Source organism: Oryctolagus cuniculus, chromosome 5, assembly GCF_051225735.1.
Source record: "Oryctolagus cuniculus isolate XC-2025 breed Fujian yellow rabbit chromosome 5, ASM5122573v1, whole genome shotgun sequence".
NCBI lineage: Eukaryota > Metazoa > Chordata > Mammalia > Lagomorpha > Leporidae > Oryctolagus > Oryctolagus cuniculus.
The window spans coordinates 96,702,731-96,729,487 of record NC_142871.1 but is presented as its reverse complement, the minus strand read 5'-3'; the positions used below and the strand labels follow the sequence as shown (position 1 = coordinate 96,729,487).

General features: G+C 42.7%; 1 protein-coding gene across 8 annotated transcripts in view; it reads left to right on the top strand.

Annotated features, from left to right (window-relative positions):
• Positions 1–1,427: 1,427 nt before the first annotated feature.
• The window catches only part of SENP6 (SUMO specific peptidase 6), a 139,631-nt gene continuing 114,301 nt past the window's right edge, over positions 1,428–26,757 (top strand). For 7 of the 8 annotated variants that reach the window (XM_070073877.2, XM_051855513.3, XM_089333000.1 and 4 more), the window contains exon 1: positions 1,428–1,716. Coding sequence is in view for 3 of the 8 variants with exons in the window: in XM_051855510.3 (XP_051711470.1) it covers positions 1,665–1,716 (52 nt within the window). In the remaining 5 variants the exon portion in view is untranslated. The remainder of the gene's footprint in view (positions 1,717–26,757) is intronic. The other variant, XM_089333001.1, reaches the window with a different exon arrangement.

Genomic DNA, 26,757 nt, shown 5'->3' with positions numbered 1-26,757 from the left:
CCTCCTCAAGCAACAAAAATAACAAATGATAGTAAGTTATATTCATCACCCTCTCTTGCTGAATTGGGAGATTATTGGTTCATTTTAGAAGAATATTTTTAAAAGAAGTTTACAACAGAAAGCCTTACTTAATAGGTCAATTTAATTAGAACCAAGATTACACCAGCTCAGTTTTTTGCAACACTTTACTACTGCTGCCTTTTAATTGCTATATAGCACAAATTGGTTTTGTATGTCTCTTTTAAATAGGGATGCTGAGGCTTTAAGAAAAATGCTATAGGAAAGCTACACCCTAAAGAAGTTGAGTTTCCATGGCAAGATCATGGGCTAACAATTTTTTTCATTTTTTTGTATTTTCTATAATGACAAAATAGTATTCTTTTAAAAAGAAAACGAGAGATCAACAGAATATGGTCCTCTGAAATTATAAGGCCTGACTTGTAAACTAGGGTTTGTTTTTTTTTTTTGAAATCTCAGGTACATAAATGACAAAGGACTTTTTTTTTTAAACACTGCCATCCAAAGCGTATTGGTAAAACCTTCTCATACATAATCTTAAATTTCTTTAACAACGAATGTGGACCACGACCGAGTCATGCTCTTAATCTGTAATTATTCTACCTCACCACCTTTTCAGTTGGCTATGGTTTAAACTCTACGGTCTCCTCAAAGAGAGAAACTTAGAACATTTCTGCCACAAAACTCAATGTACCACTGGCCCAACTAGGAAGCGCTCGCTGGCCACGTCTGCCATGGGGCCTTCGAGGGTCGAACTGGGGGGCCAAGCTTGTCTGAGCCCAGTCGGCGCCGGAGAAGCTGCCGCTACCGAAAGGCCGGGCGGGCGGCGGGCGCCCAGAGCCGGCGCTCCTTGCGGCGCCACAGCCCGCAGTGCCTGAGAGCGGAGCCCGGGTCCTGAGCGGGAGCCGCGCTGGGGGCGGCGGCGGCGGCGGCGGCGGCGGCGGCGGCGGGCGGCGGGCGGGGGCGGGAGCCGGGCGGCAGCTCCAGCGCCCGTGGGGGAGGAGCGGCGGCGGCGGAGCTGCTGTGGCGACCGACGCGAGGCAGTGGCAGAGGAGACCCACCCCTGTCCACATGGACAGCCGCAAATGCCTCCGCTGATGCTTTCACCCCTAGGCGGGGTGGGCGGGCGGCCTTAGCGGCGGCGACTGCAGAAGAAGCGAAGGCTCCGGGGGTGCCTGACGGTCGCGGAGCCTTCGCCGCCCCGGCGCGGCGGGTGCGGCCATTTTACGGCCTGGGCCGAAAGGAGGCGTGTTTGTGTGCCCGCCTTCATCTTCCCTTCCTGGGGCCTGCGTTCGGCGGAGGCTTCTCAGGCGGCCTGGGTGGGCGGTGGATGGGGAGTCGTGGGCCGAGAGGAGCCGGGCCCGGGAAGCGCCGCCGCCGCCGCCGCCGCTCGCGTTCCCCCGGAGGGGCCTGAGGAGAAGCCCAGGCCGCGCTCGCCGCCCGCCAGCCCGCGGAAAGGCCCGGGCGAGCCTGGCCTGCTTTTGTGTAGGCCTCGCCTGGACGTGGGAGCGCCGGCTGCCTGACGGCTGAGCCCGAGGCCAGCAGCCCTGCGGCGGCTACCCTCCGGCGGCTCGGCCCCTCATCCTGGCGAGCACGGAGGCGGTGTGGGCCATGGATTAAGGAGGCGGCGGCGTGGGAGGAGGAAGATGGCGGCCGGCAAGAGCGGCGGTAGCTCTGGGGAGATTACTTTTCTGGAAGGTACGTCTGTTTCTGCTCTTGCGAGACAAGGGGTGGGGAAATAAAGGAAAACGGGAGCCCCGGAACTCCGGATATTCAGTTATCTACACAGGGTGTGCTTGGGGGACTGCGGAGGTACGAGGGGTGGGCGATGGCGGGGAGGGAGGGTGCTGTGAGCGCGCGGGGTTCGAGTCTGCCCAGGCTCGGCAGCGAGCAGGGATGGCCGTGGGGCGCCGGTGGATCGGCTGCGAGCCAGAGTTGGTGGGCGTCTTTTGAGAGTGCGCATAGAAGTCTGTGACTTTTTTTTTTTTTTTTTTTTTGCCCTTTTTGGCGGTGGCCTAACGATGAGGACAGACTGCATTCGAGTCTCGTCTGATATTAATGGAAAGTTTCCCGTGGCTAAGGGTTGGGTAGAATTGGGGGGTCAGTGGGGAGGAAGGGGAGCTGTAGTTCTCGGGTTAGGTTTTATATCGCCTGGGCTTTCTGTTTACACGGAGCCCCGGGCTGCTTTTTGCAGCCAGCGTTGAAATGAGTGAGGCCTGGCCTTGTTTGATCTTACTAGCAACACACATTTCGTAAGAATATTTTCTGCAATTGTGTGTCAGAAAAAAGAGAATGAGATTCACAATGTCATTTTTGGGACGTTACAAAAGCTAATTTAATAGACAAAGTTTGGGTGTTTCCATTTCTGTTCTCTTGGGAGGGAAAGTTAAACATTTACTGTTAAGGGCCAGTCTTAAAAGCTTTGTGAGAATGTTTTTGTTGGGAATGGTGGCAGTGGGTAACAATATTGGCGTTTTGCCCGTGTAGCTATAAGAACCCCCCCAAAACACATCTAGATTTCTTTGTCTAAGAACCTAAAATGTTATTGCTTAAGTGACTTTGAGTTCACTGTTTACTCTGGTGATTGAGTTTATAAATAAGGTGTTTAGGAAAATGAGGCTCTGCAGTATTTTCTATAAAGAACCACCTGGATAATTTCGCAAAGTTGATTTTCATATGCAGTATATCATGAGATTCTTGTACAAAATAACCGTTTAGAAACATGGAATTTAAAAATTACAATTTAAAATATCTTAGTGGTTAACAGATTCTGTAGGGAAAGTGTTGAAGGACAGGTATTCTTACTGATTTATTAAGAGGACCTAGAACAGTGCCTGGAACATAGTAGGTACTCAGCATTTATCTTATGAATAAATAGGGACTAAAAGAGGTGGAGAAACAATTTTCTAATTCTTCCTAGTTGAATATAGTGAGGTGTGGGAGGAGAATCTTACCTCTTTATGCAAGGCAGTCTTTTATCTAAAAATGATAAAAGCTTTATATGAGATTCCTAATAAGGAAAGCTGGGCATTTTTCTGGGTTCTTTTCATACTGCTCCTTTCCAAGTTGGGTAGAATAAGTACCTGTCCAGAGGCTGAGTGGTGCAGCCTGTGTTAAAGGAAGTGCTATGTATGTTGTTTTTTTTGTTTTGAAATTGGAGGATCAAAAGTTGGCTTACTGATGCTATTAAGAATGGGAATAGGAGGAGGAGGAGGGTGGGTGTGTGGGTGGGAGGGATTATAGGATGGGAAGCATCACTGTGTTTCTGTATATGTATATAGGAAATACATGAAATTTGTATACTGTAAATAAAAATGTAAAGATTTATTTGAAAGCCAGAATTGTAGAGAGAGGTAGAGACAGAGAGAGAGAGATAGAGGTCTTCCATCCGCTGATTCATTCCCTAGATGGCTTATGGCCTGGAAGGCAGTGGAAGATGACCAGAGTGCCCGGTAAACCTGGAAGAAGCTCCTGGTGTCGGATCAGCCCAACTCTGGCTGTTGGGAGCATTTGGGGGAGTGAACCAGCAAATGGAAGACCTCTTTCTGTCTCTCCCTCTCTCTCTAATTCTACCTCTCAAATAAATGTCTTTTTTTTTTTTTTTTTTGGACAGGCAGAGTGGACAGTGAGAGAGAGACAGAGAGAAAGGTCTTCCTTTTTCCGTTGGTTCACCCTCCAATGGCCGCCGCAGCCAGTGCATCGCGCTGATCCGAAGCCAGGAGCCAGGTGCTTCTCCTGGTCTCCCATGGGGTGCAGGGCCCAAGCACTTGGGCCATCCTCCACTGCACTCCTGGGCCATAGCAGAGAGCTGGACTGGAAGAGGGGCAACCGGGACAGAATCTGGCGCCCCGACCTGGACTAGAACCCAGGGTTCTGGCGCCGCAGGCAGAGGATTGAACCGCGACCATAAATAAATTAACAAAAACCATTTTTTATTATACTTTTCTTCTCTCCAGTAGGGTTGTTGAAAAACTGAAGTAGGTTTCCTTTTTTTTTTTTTTTTTAAGATTTATTTACTTATTTGAAAGAGTTACACAGAGAGAGGTGAGAGAGAGAGAGAGAGGGAGGGAGGGGTCTTCCATCCGATGGCTTACTCCCCAGTTGATCGCAACAACTGGAACTGTGCCAATCCGAAGCCAGGAGCCAGGAGCTTCTTCTGGGTCTCCCACATGGGTGCAGGGGCCCAAGGACTTAGGCCATCTTCTATTGCTATCCCAGGCCATAGCGGAGAGCTGGATCAGAAGAGGAGCAGCCAGGACTAGAACTGGCATCCATATAGGATGCCAGCACTTCAGGCCAGGGCGTTAACCCTCTGAGCCATGGTGCCGCCAGCCCTAACGTAGGTTTTCATTCACTCAGAGATGCTTATCCTTCCAGGCTACTGTATTAAGGTGAATACAGTAGCATGTAAGATAGTCAAAATCCCTGACTTCATAGAACTTATGTTTTAGCAGGAGAGACTGTCAACAAATAAGTTAAAAAATTATCCATTGAGAATTACTCCAAAATTTCATTTACTTCCTTTATTCAAGTCTGCTCAGACCCAACAACCTACTTACAATGTCATTGTGTTGAATTACACACAAACACAAACCAAACACGTTACAAACTTTTTGTTTTGTTTTTCATATCATTTTTCACAAAATAAAGTTATGTTTTTTAGCTCTACTAAAATATTAGCTCTGTGAAAGCAATACTTTTCTTTTCACTATCGTATTTGTTAAAATTATTTATTTATTTGAAAGGCAGAGTTAACAGCGGGGGGGAGAGAGAGTGAGCTTGATCTGCTGGTTCGCTTCCAAAATGGCTACAACAGCCAGCTTCGATCTGGACCAGAGCCAGGAGCTTCTTCCAGGTCTCCCATGTGGCTGGTAGGGGTCCAAGTACTTGGACCATCTTCACTGCTTTCCCAGGCACATTAGCAGGGAGTTGGATTGGAAGTGTAGCAGCACCCATATGAGATGCCTGTGTTGCAGGCAGCTTAACCCACTATGCCACAAAACCAGACCCATCTATCATATTTCTTGTACCGGAAACATATTTGTTGTTAACAAGACAGACAACTACAGTGTGGTAAAAGTTGTGAAAGAAGTATGCAGAGCAAATATGGGGAAGCCACTTTACATAGTGTTAAAGTTAGGAAGGAAAAGTATCTCTGAGGAGATTACATGTGAGTTAATGCCTTAACTGTGAGATACTGCAGTGTAAGACGGACTCCATGAAGATAACACATGTAAAGGTTCAGAAGTCATACATGATAAAAAGAAAGTCGTCATGATTGGAATGTAGCAAGCAAAGCAGAGAGTCTGTGAACAATAGGAGATCTAATGTAAAGGATCATGAAGAATTTTTATTTCATTCTGAGCAGTGGGAAGTCATTGAAGAGTTTGGGGCAAGTGAGGGTTATGATAGGATTTATATATATATAAAGATTTACTTTATTTATTTGAAAGACTTACAGACAAATGGAGAGACAAGAGTGAGAGAGATGTTCCATATGCTGGTTCATTTTCAGATGGCCATATTTGCCTGGGCTGGGCCAGGCCAAGCCAGGAGCTTCTTCCAGGTCTCCCATGTGGGCACAGGGACCTAAGTACTTGGACCATCTTCTGCTGCTTTCCCAGGCATATTAGCAGGGAGTTGGACCCAAAGTGGAGCAGCCAGCACTCGAACCAGCACTCAGGGATGCCAGCATTAGAAGTGTTAGCTTTACCCATTCCACCATGATGCTGGCCCCGAGATTTATATTTTTAAAAAAATCAACTGGCATGGGGCCGGTGCTGTGGCTCACTTGGTTAATCCTCCGCCTGCGGCACCAGCATCCCATATGGGCGCCCGGTTCTAGTCCCGGTTGCTCCTCTTCCAGTCCAGCTCTCTGCTGTGGCCCGGGAGGGCAGTGGAGGATGGCCCAGGTGCTTGAGCCTCTGTACCCGCATGAGAGACCAGGAGGAAGCGCCTGGCTCCTGGCTTCGATCGGCACAGCGCACCAGCCATAGCAGCCATTTGGGGGGTGAACCAACGGAAGGAAGACCTTTCTGTCTCTCTCTTTCTCACTGTCTAACTCTACCTGTAAAATGAAAAAAAAAAAAAAAAAAGATCAACTGGCTGCTTTGTGTGGAATGAACTAGGAAAGACCAAGAATAAAAGCATGAAGAATATTTTAGCAGTTTAAACAGAAGTGATGGAGGCTTGGACTATGATAATGGCTGTGGAGATTGAGGAAGAGAAGTGTATATAGAGTGCTGATAAATTTGGGTATGGAGCTTACAGAACTTGTTGATGGATTGTGTATTGAAGATTAAAGTAACAAAAATCAAAGAGGACTCTTAGGGGCTTTAGCTTGGTATGTTGGGAGGTGAGGTTATTTATTCAGATGGAGTAGACTGGTAGAGGACTGAGAAGGAATAGCACTGCTTAGTCATGTTAAGTTTAAGATGCCTGTGTTTGAAAATATGCTTATCTTTGTTCTGAAATATGTCTCATAGCCTTAGAAGTAAGTGAAAGTCTAATTCCCATTTCCTTGTATGGCTTCTCTGGGCAAAAGATCTGCTGGCTACTATTGTACCTTCTTGATTTTGTTTGTATAATACCACACTTAATCCTAGCCAAAAGGCCAAGAAGAGAATTTTTTAGAAAACTTTTATTTAATAAATATAAATTTAGAAAGTATAACTTTTGGATTATAGCTGTATTTCCCCCCATAACCACCCTTCTACCCATAAACCATCCCATCTCCTACTCCCTCTCTCATCCCATTCTTCATTAAGATTCATTTTTCATTACCTTTATATACAGAAGATCAACTTAGTATATGCTAAGTAAAGATTTCAGCAGACTGCACCCACACAGACACACAAAGTATAAAGTACTGTTTGAAGACTTGTTTTACCGTTGATTCTCATAGTACAGCACATTAAGGACACAGGTCCTACATGGGGAGTAAGTGCACAGTGACTCCTGTTGTTGATTTAACAATTGACCAGAGAAGAGATGTTTAATACCACACTAAAACTGTATGAATTTCATTAGGCTAGAATTGTTTACTTACCTCTTTTACCTCATTTCTTTTGCATTTATTCACTTAACTGTTGTCTCAGCTCTTTTCCACTTTTCATTGATGGTTTAGGAAAGTTTCTTTTTGTTCATTCATTCATTCAACAGATGATTATCGAATACCTTCTGTGTTGTAGGCACTACACTGAGGGGCACAGTAGTGAGGGGAAATGGTCTAGAGAGGAGAATTAACAATCCAGTTGTATTTGTTTATGTAAAATTATACCTGTGTAGTACAAAAAGTGCGATCGTAATAATGAGAATTTTATCTAATAGTAGTTGTTTGAATGGTGAATAGGTGAAGGGGAGGTGAGAAGACAACTTTTAGGCACAGGGAATAGAATTGAGCATGGCATTTTTGGAGAACTCAAAAAGGGTGAGTTTGGGACCAACAAGAAGAGTGGTGCAAGATGAGGCTGGAGGTGACATAGCACTTTTGCCTCAAAAAAGGTTATTGGTTACCACATGGAGAAAAAAATTATGGAGAAAGGGAAAAGATTATCAGCCAGATTAGTTAGGAGGCACTTGCAGTATAGGGCAAAGATGATGGTAGCTAACTTGTTCTTGTACCTTTGTTTTGATAACTCTTTCTTCTCTTTGGGAACTCAAAAAGGTTACTTTCCTTTTATTCCTTTTTGTATTGCAGTTGTTCATTTTATTTTAGCTTTCTTATTCTTTGTTGTTTTCTTCTACCATCAAATGTTTTTTGTATTTTCTCCGTTTTTTTTCCTGAAATAACTTTTCTGCCTTCCATTTATAATACACATATTTTACTAGGTATTTGTTTTCCTTTTTATTGCAGGTCTCCTTCCCTTTATGGACTTTGTCCACTCTGTTGAAAAGACTGATGCTAAATTATTGATGTGTTCTCCTTTGCACCAGCAAAAACATTTCTGTCTCCAAATGAAAATTGTTTTTCTACTTAGCCATATTTGTTTTTTTGACAGGCAGAGTTAGTGAGAGAGAGAGAGAGAAGGGTCTTCCTTTTTCCTTTGGTTCACCCCACAAATGGCCGCCACGGCTGGCGTGTTGGGGCCGGCACAGTGCTCCAATCCAAAGCCAGGAGCCAGGCGCTTCCTCCTGGTCTTCATGCGGGTGCAGGGCCCAAGGACCTGGGCCATCCTCCACTGCCCTCCTAGGCCACAGCAGAGAGCTGGACTGGAAGAGGAGCAACCGGGACAGAATCCGGCGCCCCAGCTGGGACTAGAACCTGGTGTGCTGGTGCCGCAGGTGAAGGATTAGCCTAGTGAGCCGCGGCACCAGCTATTAGCCATAAGCCATATTTTTTATGTAAACTCATTTCAGAACCGAATCAGTTTGCCAGTTTGTGGCTAGTGGACAGTAAATGCTTCACACTATTATAATTTTTTTTTTTTAAGATTTATTTATTTGAAAGGCTGAGTTACAGAGAGGCAGAGACAGAAAGAGAAAGAGAGAAGTCTTCCATCTACTGGTTCACTCCCCAAATGGCCGCAGCAGCCAGAACTGTACCGATCTGAAGCCAGAGCCAGGAGCTTCTTGCAGGTCTCCCATGTGGGTACAGGGGCCCAAGCTCTATGGCTTACACAGGCCATAGCAAAGAGCTGGATAGAAAGTAGAGAAGCCAGGACTAGAACTGGCACCCATATGGGATGGCAGCACTGCAGGCAGCGGCTTTACCCACTACGCCACAGTGCCCACACTATCTTTACCCACTACACCACAGCGCTGCCCCCTTCTCACACTATCTCTTGACATAAAGCACAGCTTATCTTTTTTTTTTAGATGACAGAATTTTTTTTTTTCAAGATTTATTTGTTTGAAAGGCAGAGTTACGGAGAGAGGGAAAGAAACAGAGAAAGAGAGAGCTCCCATTTGCTGGTTTACTGCCCAAATGGCCACAGAAGCTGGGGCTATGCCAGGCCAAAGCCAGGAGCCTGGAGCTTCTTCAGGGTCTCCCATGGGGTTTCAGGGTCCACGTGCTTGGGCCATTCTGTGCTGCTTTCCCAGGCGTATTAGCAGAGAGTTAGATTGGAAGTGGAGCATTCAGGACTCAAACGGATGCTGGCTTCTCAGGCAGTGGCTTAACCCCCTTTGCCACAATGCCAACTCCCACAATTTATCATAAATGATCGGCATTTCATGAGATGTGAGCAAGGTCTTTAATCTACTTGTATTGTACATCAAAGTTCCACATTTGCCTTGTTCATTTTTCTTTTGGTTGTACTTTTGAAAACTGTTGTGATTATCCCTTATTTACCTTACTTAAATATGTTTATTTCCTGGTTTCATCCTAGTTGAAGTGATGTCTATTTATCTTGTGATTTCATGTAATGAAAAGAAAGAATAGAACCACACTTAGAATGAAAGTGATTTTCATTAGAAATGCATTGAAAGCTCTCTGCACCTTAATGTTTATTGCAGTTCAATTCACAATAGCTGAGACCTGGAATCAACCTATATGCCCATCAACAGTAGACTGGATAAAGAAATTATGGGACATGTACTGTATAGAATACTATACACCAGTAAGAAACAATGAAATCCGGTCTTATTAACAACAAAATCTGGAACACATCATGCTGAGTGACATAAGCCAGCCCCAAAGGGACAAATATCATATGTTCTCCCTGATCGGTGACAACTAACCGAGCACCAAAAAGGAAACCTGTTGAAATGAAATGGACACTATGAGAAAGAGTGACTTGATCGGCCCTTGTCCTGACTGTTGATGTACAATGTAATACTTTATCCCTTTTAGTATTTTTTTTTTGTTCTAGTACTATTGGTTGAACTCTGTAATTAACACACAATTATTCTTAGGTGTTTAAATTTAACTGAAAAATGATCTCTGTTAAATATAAGAGTGGGAATAAGAGAGGGAGGAGATGTACAATGTGGGACATGCTCAATCGGACTTGCCCCAAATGGTAGAGTCAGAAATGTGCCAGGGGATTCCAATTCAGTCCCATCAAGATGGCATGTACCAATGCCACTTCACTAGTCCAAGTGATCAATTTCTGTTCACAATTGATCACACTGATAGGTCTAAGAGTCAATGGGATCACATAAACAAGACTAGTGTCTGCTAATACTAACTGATAGAATGAAAAAGGGAGAGAATGATCAAACATGGGAAGTGGGATACACAGCAGACTCATAGAATGGCAGAAGTCCTAAACAGCACTCTGGCCTCAGAATCAGCCCTTAAAGCATTCGGATCTGGCTAAAGAGCCCATGAGAGTATTTTAGGCATGGAAAGCCAAGACACTCTGGCAAAAAACAAACAAACAACTTAAATGAAAGATCTCTGCAAGTGAGATCCTAGTAGAAAAAACGTGCCACATGGCTGGCGCCAAGGCTCAATAGGCTAATCCTCTGCCTAGCAGCGCCGGCACCTTGGGTTCTAGTTCCGGTCCGGGCGCCAGATTCTGTCCCAGTTGCTCCTCTTCCTGTCCAGGTCTCTGCTGTGGCCCGGGAGTGCAGTAGAGGATGGCCCAAGTCCTTGGGCCCTGCACCCGCATTGGAGACCAGGAGAAGCACTGGCTCCTGGCTTTGGATCAGCGTGATGCACCAGCCACAGCACACCGGCTGCAGCGGCCACTGGGGAGTGAACCAGCGGAAAAGGAAGACCTTTCTCTCTGTCTTTCTCACTGTCCACTCTGCCTGTCAAAAAAAAAACAAAAAACAAAACAAAAAAAAAACACATCAAAGAAGGAGGTACCTCTCTCTGAAGGGAGGAGTGAACTTCCTCTTTGACTATGACCTTGTCTAAGTAAGATCGAAGGTGGCGAATTCAAAAGGCTTCCATAGCCTTGGCAGCTAATGACAAGAGCCTAGGGAGATTACTGACGCCATAAATACAAGTGTCAATTGTTAAGTCAACAACAGGAGTCACTGTGCACTTACTCCTCATGTAGGAACTCTGTCCTTAATGTGTTGTGCATTGTGAATTAATGCTATAACTTGTACTCAAACAGTATTTTATAATTTATGTTCTGTGTGGGAGCAAACTGTTGAAATCTTAATATATACTAAATGATCTTCTGTATAGATAATTGAAAATGAATCTTGATATGAATGGAAGGGGAGAGGGAGCGGGAGGTGGGAGGGTTGTGGGTGGGAGGGAAGTTATGGGGGGGGAAGCCATTGTAATCCATAAGCTGTACTTTGGAAATTTATATTTGCTAAATAAAAGTTAAAAAAAAAAAGAAATGCATTGAGAGCATAAATTCAGATGCTAGAATGCTAAGGTTCAACACCTAGCTGTGTGATCTCAAATTGTTGTTTTCTCAGCTGTAAAACAAGGATAATAGTTCATGGGATTGCCATGAAGATTGAATTAGTAGAGTTATAGACAGTGAGAGGCAGAGACAGAGAGAAAGGTCTTCTATCCACTGGTTCACTCCCCAAATAGCTACAATAGCTGGAGCTGCTGATCCAAAGCCAGGAGCCAGGAGCTTCTTCTGGGTCTCCCACGTGGGTACAGGAGCCCAAGCACTTGGCCATACTCCACTGTCTTCCCAGGCAATACCAGAGAGCTGTATCAGAAGAGGAGCAACCAGGACTAGAACCATCCATATGGGATGCCGGCGCCACAAGTGGAGGATTAACCTAGTGTGTCACAGCACGGGCCCCAATATTAGTATTAAGTACTTAGGCATATAATCAGTATGTGTTAGTTGGTATTATTTCTATTCTTAGCAGATCAAAAGAAGAAAAACAACTTCCTTTCTTCCCTTTCATTTTGCCTTGTTGAGTTTTTGTTGTTTTTCTTCATTTGTTTCTTTTTCTAGATGTAGCTGATCATGGTTTTACAGGTTGGCTAGTGGAGTGAAAAATGAAAGAAAATGGAAATTGCATACTCCTTATGATAGACTTTTTAAAGTTGATTGCTCTGTTACCATCACAAAATTACATTAACTAAGGAAACCAAAAAGTGTAGAAGAGGGGCTGGTGTTGTGGCATAACGGGTAAAGTCACCACCTGAGAAGCCACCATTCTATATGAGCACCACTTTGAGACCTGGCTGCTCCACTTCTGATTCCACTCCCTGCTAATGGTCTGGGAAAAGCAGCAGGGGATAGCAAATGTTCTTGGACACTTGCTACTCACGTGGGAGTCCCAGATTAAGCCACTGAGGCCATCTGGGGCATGAACCAGTTGAAGATCTCTCTCTCTCTCTCTCTCTGTAACTCTGACTTTCAAATAAATAAATAAATACATCTTTTTTTTTTTTTTCTCCAGTGTAGAAGTGTTATATGACCCTGGATGGGCATGTTAGGGGGAAAATTAGAACTGGAGCTTGGGACCTGGCTTTATAGGCTCCTCTCTACATTTTCTACCTTTCTCTTCATCCCTCATCTCTTTGCTTCTGTACTATTCATTCCACTTGTCTTTTCCTGCACCCCGAAGGGTGCTAGACAAAAGAAAGAAAAACAGTGGATAATTATGGAGAATTGCCATTTATTGGTGAGAGTAAAAGCAGAAAGCCACAGATCTCTTTTAAGGACCAACTGTAGAAATTATCTTTACCACATTGTATTGATTGAAACGTCTCAGAGCCAACCCAGATTCTAGGGGAGAGGAAGGTAGTCTTCAGCCTGTGTTTGGAGATAGTGACAAAGAATTTTGCAGTTTTTTTATTTTTAAATATTTATTTTATTTATTTGAAAGAGTTACAGAGAGAGGTGGAACCAGCTAGAGAGAGAGGTCTTCCATCCGCTGGTTCACTCCCCAAATGACTGCAATGGTCAGAGCTGAGCTGATCTGAAGCTCGGAGCCAGGAGATTCTTCTGGGTCTCCCATGTGGGTTCAGGGGCAAAGGACTTAGGCCGTCTTCTACAGCTTTCCCAGGCCATAACAGAGAGCTGGATTGGAAGTGGAACAGCCGGCTCTGAAACCAGCGCCCGTATGGGATGCCGGTGCTGCAGGCTGGGGCTTTAACCCGCTGTGCCACAGCACCAGCCAAATTGCAGTCGTTTTTAAACTATGCAGCCATCTCTCCTTTCCCATACCTACCTGATATTTTTTCTCTGGTTCTTTCTACAAAGGCCAAGAACATTAGTCCCTTCTCACCTGCAGCTTTGTTTTCTGTGGATTATGTTTACCTGTAGTCAACCATGGTCCAAAAAATGTTTAAAAACTTCCAAAAATAATTGATAAATCTTAAGTTGAGTTTCACTCAGAGCATTGTGACAAAATCTCACAACATTTTGCTCCTACACACTCTGGATGTGAATTTGTCCATTGTATCCAAGCTGTATACACTCCTACCCCCCGTTAGTCACTTAGTACTTGTCTTGGTTCTGAGTTGTTGGTTCTGCCTGTGTTGAACTAACTCATATTTTACTTAACAATTGTGCTAAAAGAGTATAGAAGTAATGACACTAGTGATTTGGATATGCCAACTAGAAGCTGTAAAGTGCTTACTTTAGGTGAAAATTTTGACTTAATAAGGAAAGAGAAAAAATAGCCACTTTGCTAAGAATGTATGATAAAAACAAAGCACATATTTGTGAAATTTGTTATAATGTTGCTGTCACTTCTTAAGTTGTAAAAGCTCCAGCCGCAGAATGTGTTTAGTGCTTAGTTAAGATGGAAAGGGCATTAAATTAAATAATTTGAAACACTCTGCAGTTTGAGACTAGGGGGCTCTTGGAATATATCTTCTGTGAATGAGGGGAGACTGCTATATTTCTGAAAGTTCAAAATGACTGTTTTTAATGAAACCCAAAAGTTTCTAAATTCTGGACAACTTAGGAAGCTAAAGAAAAACAGAACAGAGGCAGCAACACAATTTGTAATTTGTTTTGTAAGGATAAACATCACCATAAACAGTCATTAGTTTGGCCTTATTTTTATTAAGAACTAATTTAGGAAATTCTAAAGCCAGACAAGCCTAAGCAAGAAGAAAAGAGGAAGAATGTTAAACTTTTTCTTCTGTTCGTTTTCTTTTATTCAATGATATCTGGGTCATACTGGAGTTATTATAACATTGCCTAGACTCAAAATATCCCACTATTGACAGTATTAAAAGTGACAGTGTCTTAGGGCTGGTGCCGTGGCTCACATGGTTAATCCTCCGCCTGTGGCGACGACATCCCATATGGGCACCGGGTTCTAGTCCCGGTTGCTTCTCTTCCAATCCAGCTCTCTGCTGTGGCCCGGGAGGACAGTGGAGGATGGCCCAAGTGCTTGGGCTCCTGCACCTGCATGGGAGACCAGGAGGAAGCGCATGGCTCCTGGCTTCGGATTGGCACAGTGCACCGGCCGCAACGTGCCAGCCGTGGCGGCCACTTTGAGGGTGAACCAATGGAAAAAGGAAGACTCACACTCTCTCTCTCTCTCTCTCTCACTAACTCTACCTGTCAAAAAAAAAAAAAAGTCAGTTTTCTCTTTGAATTGTACATTTGCATTCTGATTAGAGTGTTTCTCAAATTTCATTGGTCTCTCATTGAATACTAAATTCCCCTGTCACCTGTGGTCTTCTCATCATCTTGGAGCAGGAGTATTAGGAACTGCTGGTCTCATACAGACATTTATGAGTTGCTCATTTTCTAGCTTTGGAACTATATACTTAATAGCTTAAGAAACTGTTATTAGAGACTCTGTAACCTGGATACAGGTAGAACCAACTATGTGACTGCAGAATAAGATGCCACTGCTTGATGTCTTTGTTCCATAGAAGATAAGTGGTTTTCAGCAGTCTCAACAACACCAAACTGCTGCCTGCCTCATGGACTTGAGATAAATTGACTGTGTGCTGACATTCTGCTGAAAGGTCCATAGCTTGCCATTGAGTGGAATGAAGAAATAACCTAGTGAAGAGGGAACAATTCTGCAATTTAAATGGCTCACACAGAAGTCTGACTTAGTATCATTAGCATGTTCAAAGATTTCATGGTGAAGTAGTATTGGGCAATGTTTTCTTGTGTTTTCTGTATCAAAAATTATTATCCTGTGGCGTAGTAGGCTAAGCCTCCACCTGCAACACCGGCATCCCATATGGGTGCTGGATGGCATCCCGGCTGCTCCTTTTGCAATCCAGCTCTCTGTTTTATGCCCTGGGAAAGTACTAAAAGATAGCACAAGTATTTGGGCCCCTGCATCCATGTGGGAGACTCGCAAGAAGCTCCTGGCTCCAGACTTTGGCCTGGCCCAGCCCTGGTTGTTGTGGTCATTTGGGGAGTGAACTAGCAGATGGAAGACCTCTCTCTCTTTGTCTCTACCTCTTTCTGTAACTGTCTTTCAAATAAATAAAATATATCTCTATTTTTGCCCCAAAGAAACCTTTATTTAAGGAATATAACTTTCATAAGTACAACTTTAGGAATATAGTGATTCTTTCCACCATACTTACCCTGCCACCTTCACCCCACATCCTCCTCATTCCCTCTGCCATTCCCAGTCCCATTCTCCATTAAGATTAATTTTCAATTAACTTTATACACAGACAATCAGCACTATACTAAAATTTCAACAGTTTGCATGCACACAGACAAAACTGAGAACAAATTTGACAGTTAATTCTCATAATATAGCTCATTGAGGACAGAGGTCTTGCATGGAAAGTAAGTACACAGTGACTCCTGTTGTTAAATTAACAATTAATGCTCTAATGTGTGACATCAGTGATCACCCCAGGCTCTTGACTTGAGCTACCAAGACTTTGGAAACCTTTTGGATCCAGAATCTCAGTTGGTATTTAGACAAGGCCATAAGCAAAATAGAAGTTCTCTCCTCCCTTCAGAGAAAAGTACATCCTTTTTTGATGGCCACTTCTTTCCACTGGGGTCTCACTCACAGAGATTCTTCATGTAGGACATTTTTTGCCACAGTGTCTTGGCTTTCCAAGCCTGAAATGCTCTGGTAGGCTTTTCAGCTAGACCAGAATGACTTAAGGGCTGATTCGGAGGTCAGTGTGCTACTTAAAGTGGTCATTCTATGAGTTTGCTTTGTGGATTGCTTCAACTGTTGGAGCATTCACTCCTTTTTAATTATATTATTAGTACCAGATGCTTAATCCTATCTATATGTCACTTTAACACTTAATCCTATCCATATGATCTTTAACACTGAATATGATCACTTAACCACTTAAGATGGCATTTTTTACCATGCAGCTTAATTGGATTTGGGGTCCCATAGCAAGTTTTTAAACTATACCCTTAGAAATAAGTCTGTCGGAATGTATGCAGAACTATACAACTTTACAGTAACAAACTTCCTCCTGCCTCTCTTACTCCCATTCTTCTTTTCTTTTCTTAATATTTATTTATTTGAAAGTCAGAGTTACACAGAGAGAGAAGGAGAGCCAGAGAGAGAGGTCTTCCATCTGCTGGTTCATTCCCCAATTGGCCCCAATACCCACAGCTGTGCCGATCCGAAGCCAGGAGCCAGGAGGGAGCTTCCTCCAGGTCTTCCTATGCTGGTACAGGGGCCCAAGGACTTGGGCCATCTTCTATTCTTTCCCAGGCCACAGCAAAGAGCTAGATCAGAAGTGGAGCAGCCAGGTCTCAAACTGGCACCCATATAGGATGCTGGGACTGCAGTTGGTGGCTTTACCTCCTGTGCCACAGCACCAGCTGCCCCACTCTTATTTTCTACTGAGTCAATTTCAATTGACTTTATACACATATGATTAACTCTGTGTTAAAGAGTTAAACAAATAATATGAAAAAGAAGAAGAAAAGGCTGGCGCCGAGGCTCAATAGGGTAATCCTCTGCCTGCGGAGCCAGCATACTAGGTTCTAGTCCTAGTCAGGGCACCGGATTCTGTCCCGGTTGCCCCTCTTCCAGGCTAGCTCTCTGCTATGGCCCGGGAGTGCAGTGGAGGATGGCCCAAGTGTTTGGGCCCTGCACCCGCATGGGAGAGCAGGAGAAGCACCTGGCTCCTGGCTTCAGGTCAGTGCAATGCACCGGCCACAGTGCACCAGCCGCGGCGGCCATTGGAGGGTGAACCAACCGCAAAAGGAAGACCTTTCTCTGTGTCTCTCTCTCTCTCTCTCTCTCTCTCACTGTCCACTCTGCCTGTCAAAAAAAAGAAAAAAAGAAAAAAACCTATTCCTTGATAGTTAAGATAAGGTCTGTGCGAGTCATTTGCTTCTCACAGTGTCAGTTTCTCTTCTACATAGTGCCTTTTAGGTTCTCCATAAGTTATCACAGATCAGGGAGAATATATGGTGTTTGTCCCTTTGGGACTGGCTTGTTTCAGTAAATATAATGTTTTTCAAATTCATCCATTTTGTTGCAAATGACCAGATTTCTTTCTTTTTTTTTTTTTTTTTACTGCTGTGTATTATTCCAAGTGTACATATTCCATAGTTTTCTTTATCCAGTCTTCAATTGATGAACATTTAGGTTAATTTCATGTCTTTTTGTGAATTGAGTTCTGGTAAACATGGGGGTGCAGATAACTCTTTTATTTGTTGGTTTCATTTGTCTTGGGTAAATTCCTAGGAGCAGGATGGCTAGGTCATGTTCATACTGACTTCCATAGTGGTTTTACCATTTTATATTCCCACTAACAGTGGATGGATTAGAGTACCTTTTTCCGCACATCCTCACCCAGCATTTGTTCTTTGTTGATTTCTGTATAAAAGCCATTCTAATGGGGGTAAAGTGAAACTTCATTGTGTGTGTGTGTGTTTTAAGATTTATTTATTTGCTTGAAAGAGTTAACATACAGAGGAGAGGCAGAAAGAGAGGTCTTCATCCACTGGTTCACTCCCCAGATGACCGCAAAGGCCGGAGCCGTGCTGATCCGAAGCTAGGAAGCCAGGAGCTTCTTCTGGGTCTCCCATGTGGGTGCAGGGGCCCAAGGACTTGGGCCATCTTCTGCTTTCCCAGGCCATAGCAGAGAGCCAGATAGGAAGTGGAGCAGCAGCTGGGACTCGAACCAGCTCCCATATGGGATGCCGGAATTACAGGCGGCAGCTTTACCCGCTATGCCACAGCACCGGCGCTGTTCTCATTGTGGTTTTGATTTGCATTTCCCTGATGGCTAGTGATCCTAAACATTTTTTCATGTGTCTGTTGACCATTTGGACTTCCTCGTTTGAAAAATGTCTGTTTAAGTCCTTTGCCCATTTTGTAACTGGATTGTTTGTTTTTTGTTGTGGAATTTCTTGATCTCTTTATATATTCTGGTTATAAATCCTTTATCAGTTGCATAGTTTGCAAATAATTTTTCCCATTCTGTCAGCTGCCTCTTCATTTTCCTGAGTGCTTCTTTTGCAGTACAGAAGCTTCTCAATTTGATGTAATCCCATTTGTTAATTTTGGCTTTGATTGTCTATGTCTCTGGGTTCTTTTCGAAGAACTCTTTGCCTATGCCACTTTGCCTATGCCAATGTCTTGGAGGGTTTCCCCTAATGTTCTCTAACAATTTGGTGTTATCAGGTCACAGATTTATGTCTTTAATCCATTTTGAATGGATTTTTGTGTAAGGTATAAGGAAGGGGTCCTGCTTCATACTTCGGCATGTGGAAATTCAGTTTTCCTAGCACCATTTGGTGAAGAGAGTATCCTTGCCCCCTGGACTGGTTTTAGCTCCTTGGTCGAATATAAGTTGGTTATAGATGACTGGATTGATTTCTGGCATTTCTGTTCTGTTCCATTGGTCTATCCATCTGCTTTTGTACTAGTACCAGGCTTTTTTGATTATAACTGCCTTGTAGTACATCCTGAAATTTGGTATTGTGATGCCTTGGCTCTGTTTTTGTTGTAGAAGATTGCTTTAGCTATTTGAGGTCTCCTGTTGCTCCATATGAATTTCAGGATCATTATTTCTAGATCTGAAAAGAATGTCTTTGGTATTTTGATTTGTATTGCATTGAATCTGTAAATTGCTTTTGAAAGAACAGACATTTTGATGCTATTGATTCTTACGATCCATGAACATGGAAGATTTTTCCATTTTCTTTCTATCTTATATTTCTTTTTTAATGTTTTGTAATTCTCATTGTAGAGATCTTTGACATCGTTGGTTGAATTTATTCCAAGGTATTTGGTTTTTTGTTTGTTTGTTTGTTTTGATAGCTATTGTGAATGGGATTGATCTTAGAAGTTCTTTCTCAGCCATGGCATTGTCTGCGTATACAATGGGTATTGATTTTGTGTGTGTGTGTGTGTGTGTGTGTAGTGATTTTTCTATCCTGCAACTTTACCAAACTCTTATGAGTTACATTAGTTTCTTGGTGAAGTCTTTGGAACCCTTTATAGACAATCATGTCATCTGCGGATAGGGATAGTTTGACTTCTTCCTTCCCTGTTTGTATCCCTTTTATATCTTTTTCTTGCCTAATGGTTCTGGCTAAAAATTCCAGGTATGGAATAGCAATGGTTAGAGTGTGCATCTTTTTCTGGCTCCGGATCTCACTGGGAATGCTTCTACCTTTTCCCCATTCAATAGGACGCTGGCTGTGGGTTTGTCATAAATTGTTTTGATTGTGTTGAGGAATGTTCCTTGTATACCTAATTTGCTTAGTTTTCATCATCAAAGGGTGTTGTATTTCATCAAATGCTTTCTCTGCATCTATTGAGATAATCATATGGTTTTTTGTTCTTCAGTTATTTAATTTGATGTATCACATTGATTGATTTGTGAGTGTTGCACCATTCCTGCATACCAGGGAAAAATCCCACTTTGTCAGGGTGAATGATTTTTCTGATGTGTTGTTGGAGTCAATTGGCTAGAATTTTGTAGATGATTTTTGCATCTGTGTTCATCAGGGAAATTGGTGTGTAGTTTTCTTTCTCTGTTATGTCTTTTTTGGGTTTAGGAATTAAGGTGATATTGGCTTTGTAGAAATAATTAGGTTGATTCACTCCCTTAAAATTGTTTTTAATAACTTGGAGAAGAATTTTAGTTAGCTCTTCTTTAAATGTCTGGTGTTCAGCAGTGAAGCCATCTGGTTCTGGGCTTTCCTTTGTTGAGAGGGTCTTTATTAATGATTCAATTTCCATGTTGTTAATGGGTCTGTTTAGGTTCTCTGTGTCTTCATGGCTCAATTTAGGTAGGTTATATGTATCCAGGAATCTATCCATGTTTTCTGGCTTTCCCAGTTTGTTAGTGTACAGCTCTTTGTAGTAATTTCTGATAATTCTTTTTATTTCTGTGGTCTTTGTTGTTACATTTCTTTTTTCATCTCTAATTTTATTTATTGGGTCTTCTCCTTTGTTTGGTTAGATGGACTAATGGTGTGTCTATTTTGTTCATTTCTTCAAAAAGCCAGCTATTCGTTTTGCTGATCGTTTGTATTGATTTTTTTGGTTTCAATTTTGATTTCTTCTCTAATTTTAATTATTTCTTTTCTCCTACTAGTTTTGGTTTGCTTTGATGTTCTTCTAGATCCTTGAGATACATTGATAGCTCATTTATCTGGTGCCTTTCTAATTTCTTGATGTAGGCACCTTTTGCTTTAAACTTTCCTCTTAACACTGCTTTTGCTGTATCTCGTAATTTTTTTTTAAAGATTTATTTATTTATTTGAAAGAGCTACACAGAGAGAGGAAAGGCAGGGAGAGAGAGGTCCTCCGTCCGATGGTCCACTCCCCAGATAGCCGCAATAGCCCGAGCTGCGCTAATCCAAAGCCAGGAGCCAGGAGCCTTTTCCGGGTCTCCCACGCGGTGCAGGAGCCCAAGGACTCAGGCCATCCCCCACCGCTTTCCCAGGCCATAGCAGAGAGCTGGACCAGAAGAGGAGCAGCCAGGACTAGAACAGGCGCCCATATGGGTTGCCAGCGCTCCAGGCCAGGGCGTTAACCCGCTGCGCCACAGTGCCGGCCCCTCTCGTAAGTTTTGGTATGTTCAATTGTCATCTTCATTTGTTTCCAGAAATTTTTTGATTTCTCTTTTGATTTCTTCAATGATCCATTGTTCATTCAGAAGCATGTTGTTCAGTCTACATGTATTTACATATGTTCTAGAGATTCCTGAGTTGCTTATTTGCAGCTTCATTGCATTGTAGTCTGAGAAGATGCGTGGTATGATTTTGATTTTTTTTTTTTTTTAATTTGCTGAGACTTGCTTTATGGCATAGCAGTTGGTCAGTCCTAAAGAAAGTTCCATGCACTGGTGAGAAGATAGTGTGTTCTGCAACTGTAGTGTAGGATTTTTGTAGAGATGTTAGGTCCATTTGGTCTATAGTGTTGATGAACTCTGCTGCTTTCTTGCTGCTTTTCTCTCTGGTTGATCTGTCCATTGCTGAAAGTGGGGTATTAAAGTCCCCCATTACTATCATATTGGAGTCTGTATCTCCCTTCAGATCCCTTAACATTGCTTTTAGATAGCCAAGTGTCCTGTAATTTCGTGCATATACATTTATAATAGTTACATCTTTCAGTTGAATTGATCCCTTAATCATTACATAGTATCCTTCCTTATCTGTCTCTTTTGACTGTTTTTGTGTTAAAGTCTATTTTGTCTGATCTTAGGATAGCTACAGCAGCTCTTTTTTGGTTTCTTTTGTCATGAAATTTTTTTTCATCTTTGTGCTTTTAATTGTTTGCATCTTTGTGATGAGATTTGTTTCCTGTAGGCAGCAAATAGATGGGTTTTGTTTTTTAATACATTCATCCAGCCTTTGTCTTTGAACTGGAGAGTTAAAACCATTTACATTCAAGGTGGCTATTGAAAACTAACTACTTTGCCTTGGCATTTTCCTATCAGTCTTCCTATTTTTTGCTTTAGATCTCCTTTGTACTTTTACTGGGAGGTTTTCTTCCTTTACCTTCTTTCATAGTGATGACCATGTTTTCTGTATTTCTGTGTGTAGCATATCCTTATGCATCTTCTGCAGGGCTGACTGGTGATGACAAATTCTTTAAATTTCTGTTTGTCTTTAAAGGTCTTTATGTCACCTTTGTTCATAAATGAGAGCTTTGCAGGGTACAGTATTCTGGGTTGACGGTTCTTTTCTTTTAATACTTGGAGTATATCTCACCATTCTCCTTGCCTGTAGGGTTTATGCTGAGAAGGCCTCTGTGAGTCTAATTGGAGATTCTCTGAAAGTAATCTGGCATTTCTATCATGCACATTTTAGAATCTTTTCTTTATGTTTTGCTGTGAAGAGTTTGATTACAATGTGTCATGGTGAAGATCTTTTCTGGTCACATCTGTTAGGAGTTCAGTGTGCTTCCTGTGTTTGGATATCCCTATCTTTCTCCAAATTAGGAAGTTTTCAGTTACTATTTCACTAAAAAGGCCTCCTGATCCTTTCTCTCATTCCATGCCTTCAGGAACTCCTAGAACCAGTATGTTGGGTCATTTATTTCCTGTAGATTACCAATAGTGTTTTTTAGTTTACCAATTTCTTCTTGTGTTTGGTCTTACTGTATAATTTCCTGTGCTCTGTCTTCTAAGTTGGATATTCTTTCTTCTGCATTACCGATTCTGTTGTTAATGCTTTCTACTGCATTTTTATTTGTTCTTTTGAATTCTTCATTTCTAATATTTAATTTTGATTTCTCTTTAAGATCTCAAATTTGTGGGAGAAATTTTCCTTCATGTGATGTACAGATTTTAGTAGTCCATACCTTTGCTTCTGATTACTGTTAAGTAATCCTATGACCAATTTTTTGAATTCCATATCTGGCATTTCTTCAGTCTCATCTTTACAGGCTAATATTGAAGTGTTGTGTTCTTTTGGGGGCATCATGTTGTCTTCCTTATTCTTGCTTCTTGAATTGGTCCGTTTGTTATTTTGGCATTTGTAGAGAAACTTGTTGGTTTCCTCTTTGTTTTTGTTTGTTTGTTTTCACTGTGGTAGTTTTCATCTTTGTAGTATGCCTCTGTAGATTAGTGGAATGTCTGCTTCCAGGGAATTCCTAGAGGCATGCCGTGGTTGTGGACAGGGAGCTGTGTTCAGTTCTTCAGGGTGAAGGGCATGTCTGAGGTGACACACACAGGTCTGGCGTGGTAAATCTCTCTCTCTCTTTTTTTTTTTAATCAGAGGGGAGGTTTGTTCTTGTCTGTTGTCATAGACTCAGCTTAGCTCCTCTCCTCAAAGGAGACTAGTGCCTGGGTGCCAGCCCCAGTGGGTATATTATTTGTCTGCTCTATCCCAAGGACTATACAAAGGACCTGTGCTGTACAATCCTCAGTGTAAGCTCAGATTCCCCAGCAGTGTCCCTCACCATGTAACCAGGGAGCCCTGAGCATGTGGAGTCTCTCACAGTGAGTACCCAAGGTCCTAGCCACACCATGAGTCTTCCTTTACAGCTTCAGTGTTTTCACAGTCCCAGCACACAGGCCTCCCATAGACACGAGCACCCATCCCCCTGTCTTTTCTCCCCATCAGACTCAGGAGTCTCTACTTGTTTTGTTGCTGGGCACAGATATGGGCTGGTGCAGCTGTTACATGTATCCACAGGACACTGTTTCAGGGGGAGAGAGAAACGTGCCCCACCTTTGTTTTTTCTTCTCTAGTTTGGCAGGTACACTATCTGCCATAGGGCTCTAAGCTGAATTCCCTCTAGGCTCTTATTGCAGCTTTTTCCACCAGTGGTTTGGGCTGCTGCAATCTGGTCTCACCTCACTCTCCAATGCTGGTATGGAGGCTCTTGTTTACTGGGGTCCTGAGTGGTGCATGTCCACACCCTCCATGTAGGTCTACTGTGTCTCTCCAATTTGTGTAGAGTTTCCTTAGCTGTTTTCTCCCTAACTCTTCCCTCAAAGTAAATCTTTATTTAAAAAAAAAAAAAAAAAAGAAAAGAAAAAATCTGGCTCAGGATCCAATATAGAATCATGTACTATGTTTATTTGCTATGTCTCTTTAGACTGCTTTAATCTCAAAAAACTTTTTTTGTCTTTCTTGACACCAACTTTTTTTTAAAGGAACAAAAAATGGATGGTTACTTTGTAGTTTGTGTTAATCCCAATTTGGATTTGTCTAATGTTTCTTCATGATGAGATACAAGTTAACACATTTTTTGTAAGGAATGCCATAGAAGTGTGATTTGTTTTTAAAATGTGTATTGGTTTATTATAATGGACAGTGTAAAAGATACAAAAGAATACGTGCATTGGGTAAGGTATGGGAGAACAAGCACAGAACCTCCATGCCCTCTCTTGAGGCACCTTTTGGGAACCTTCATTTGTTAGGCTATCCAGAAGCTCTCTCTCAACCTTGTCCTTTTGGGGTTTTATGGGGGACTTCGTTATGCATGGTTGGTTGAGTCTTTGGCCTTAAGTGATCAGGTGGTTGGAGAGGTAGTCAGCACAGAGACTGCCAGCCTTCAAATCAACTCAATAAAATGGAAAAAGACCCTGTCACTTGGAAGAGTGCAATAATTTTTTAGGAGTTGTATGTCAGGAAACAGGGTCAAAGACCAACTATGTTTCGTAATACCAGAGATCTGCATGTAGCGCTGCAAATTTTTCTATCAGCACAGTTTTAGTTGTGACCTGTACATTTTATATGCTGTGTTTTCATTTTCATTCAGGTCAGTGTATTTTTTTAAAGATTGATTTTTTTTATTTGAAAGTGAGAGTTACACAGAGAGAGAAGGAGAGCCAAAGAAAGAGAGAGGTCTTCCATCTGCTGGTTCACTCCCCAATTGGCCACAACGGCCAGAGCTGTACTGATCTGAAACCAGGAGCCAGGAGATTCTTCCGGGTCTCCCATGAAGGTGTAGAGGCCCAAGGACTTGGGCCATCTTCTGCTGCTGTCCCAGGCCGTAGCAGAGAGCTGGATCAGATGTGGAGCAGCTGGGACTCAAACCGGCGCCCATATGGGATGCTGACATTGCAGGTGACAGCTTTACCTGCTTTGCCACAGCGCCAGCCCCTTGGTTTTAGTGTTTTTTTTTTTTGGACAGGCAGAGTTAGAGAGAGAAAGGTCTTCATTGGTTCACCCCCCAATGGCTGTATGGCCACAGCTGGCTGGCGCACGGCGCTGATCCGAAGCCAGGAGCCAGGTGTTTTCTCCTGGTTTCCCATGCGGGTGCGGGGCCCAAGCACTTGGACCATCCTTCACTGCCTTCCCGGGCCACAGCAGTGAGCTGGACTGGAAGAGGGGCAACCGGGACAGAATCCGGCGCCCCAACCAGGACTAGAACCTGGGGTGCTGGCGCCGTAGGCAGAGGATTAGCCTAGTGAGCCTCAGCGCCGGTGGATCAGTGTATTTTTAAGTTTACCTTTGAGATTTTATCCTTAACCTATGGATTATCTTGAAGCATGTTAGTTTCCATGTGTTCAGAGATTTTCCTAGGTGGATTTCTGGTTTGATACCTTTGTATAACACTGTTATTTCAGGCCTTTTGTTTGTTGAGATCTGTTGTATGACTCAGGATATGCTGTAGCTGGATATTGTTTTGTGTGAACTTAAATGTATTCTGCTGTTGGGTGGAATCAGTGAATTTTTTTAGAAAGCATTTATTTAATAAATTTAATAGTTGCAACTTTTGGAATATAGCAGTTCATCTCCCCATACCTGCCCTCCCACCCCAAAACCGCCCCACCTCCTACTCCCTCTCTCACCCCATTCTTCATTAAGATTCATTTTTAATTATATACAGAAGGTTGACTCTATACAAGTAAAGATTTCAACAGTTTGTGCCCACACAGACACACAAACAATGAAGTACTGTTTGAAGACAAGTTTTACCATTAATTCTCATAGAATGATTCATTAAGGACAGAGGTCCTACATGTGGAGCAAGTGCACAGTGACTCCTGTTGTTGATTTGACAGTTGACACTCTTAGTTATGACGTCAGTGATCACCAAGGCTCTTGTCACGAGCTGCCAAGGCTAAGGACGTCTTTTGAGTCCACAGACTCCATCAGTATTTAGTCAAGGCCATAAGCAAAATGGAAGTTCTCTCCTCCCTTCAGAGAAAAGTACATCCTTCTTAGATTGTCCTTTTTTTTTTTTTTCCACTGGGATCTCACAGAGGTTATCTTTAATTTGCTGAACATGTCCTATCTAGAGGCCTACCAATTTGTACTATCACTAGCAAAATTAACTTTGATCACTTAGTTAAGATGGTGTTTGCCAGATTTCTTCCCTGAAAATTATTTCCTGTTTGTAGTTAATAATTATTGTATGGAAAGATAGTTTTTTTTTTTTTTAAGATTTTATTTATTTATTTGAGAGAGTTACAGACAGAGGGAGAGACAGAGAGTGAGGTCTTCACTCCGCAAATGGTCCCAACAGCCAGGCCAATCCAAAGCCAGGAGCCAGGAGCTTCCTCTGGGTCTCCCACAGGAGTACAGGGCCCATGCACTTGCGCTGTCCTCCACTGCTTTCCCAGGCCATAGCAGAGAGCTGGATCAGAAGATGAACAGCCCAGAATTGAACCTGTGCCCATATGGGATGCTGTGCTACAGTTGGAGGCTTAGCTCACTATACCATGCTGCCTTCCCCAAAGAAATACTTTTAGACAATGTAAAAATCCTATTTGTTATATTTCATCCACTAATTTTAATATCCATTGATACCTGGATCAGGTATTACCATAATGGTTTCCAAGTGATTTTCCAGGATCCCAAATGATACTAAAATAAGTCCCTGCTCTTGTACTTTCCTCTGAAGGGAGGAGCGAGCTTCTACTTTGCCTATGGTCTTGTCAAATACTGAAGGAATTTGAAGATCGAAAAGGCTTCCATAGCTTAGGCAACTCTTGTCAAGTGCCTTGGGTGATCACTGATGTACATAATAAGATTGTTAATACATAATAAGATTGTTAATTATTAAATAAAC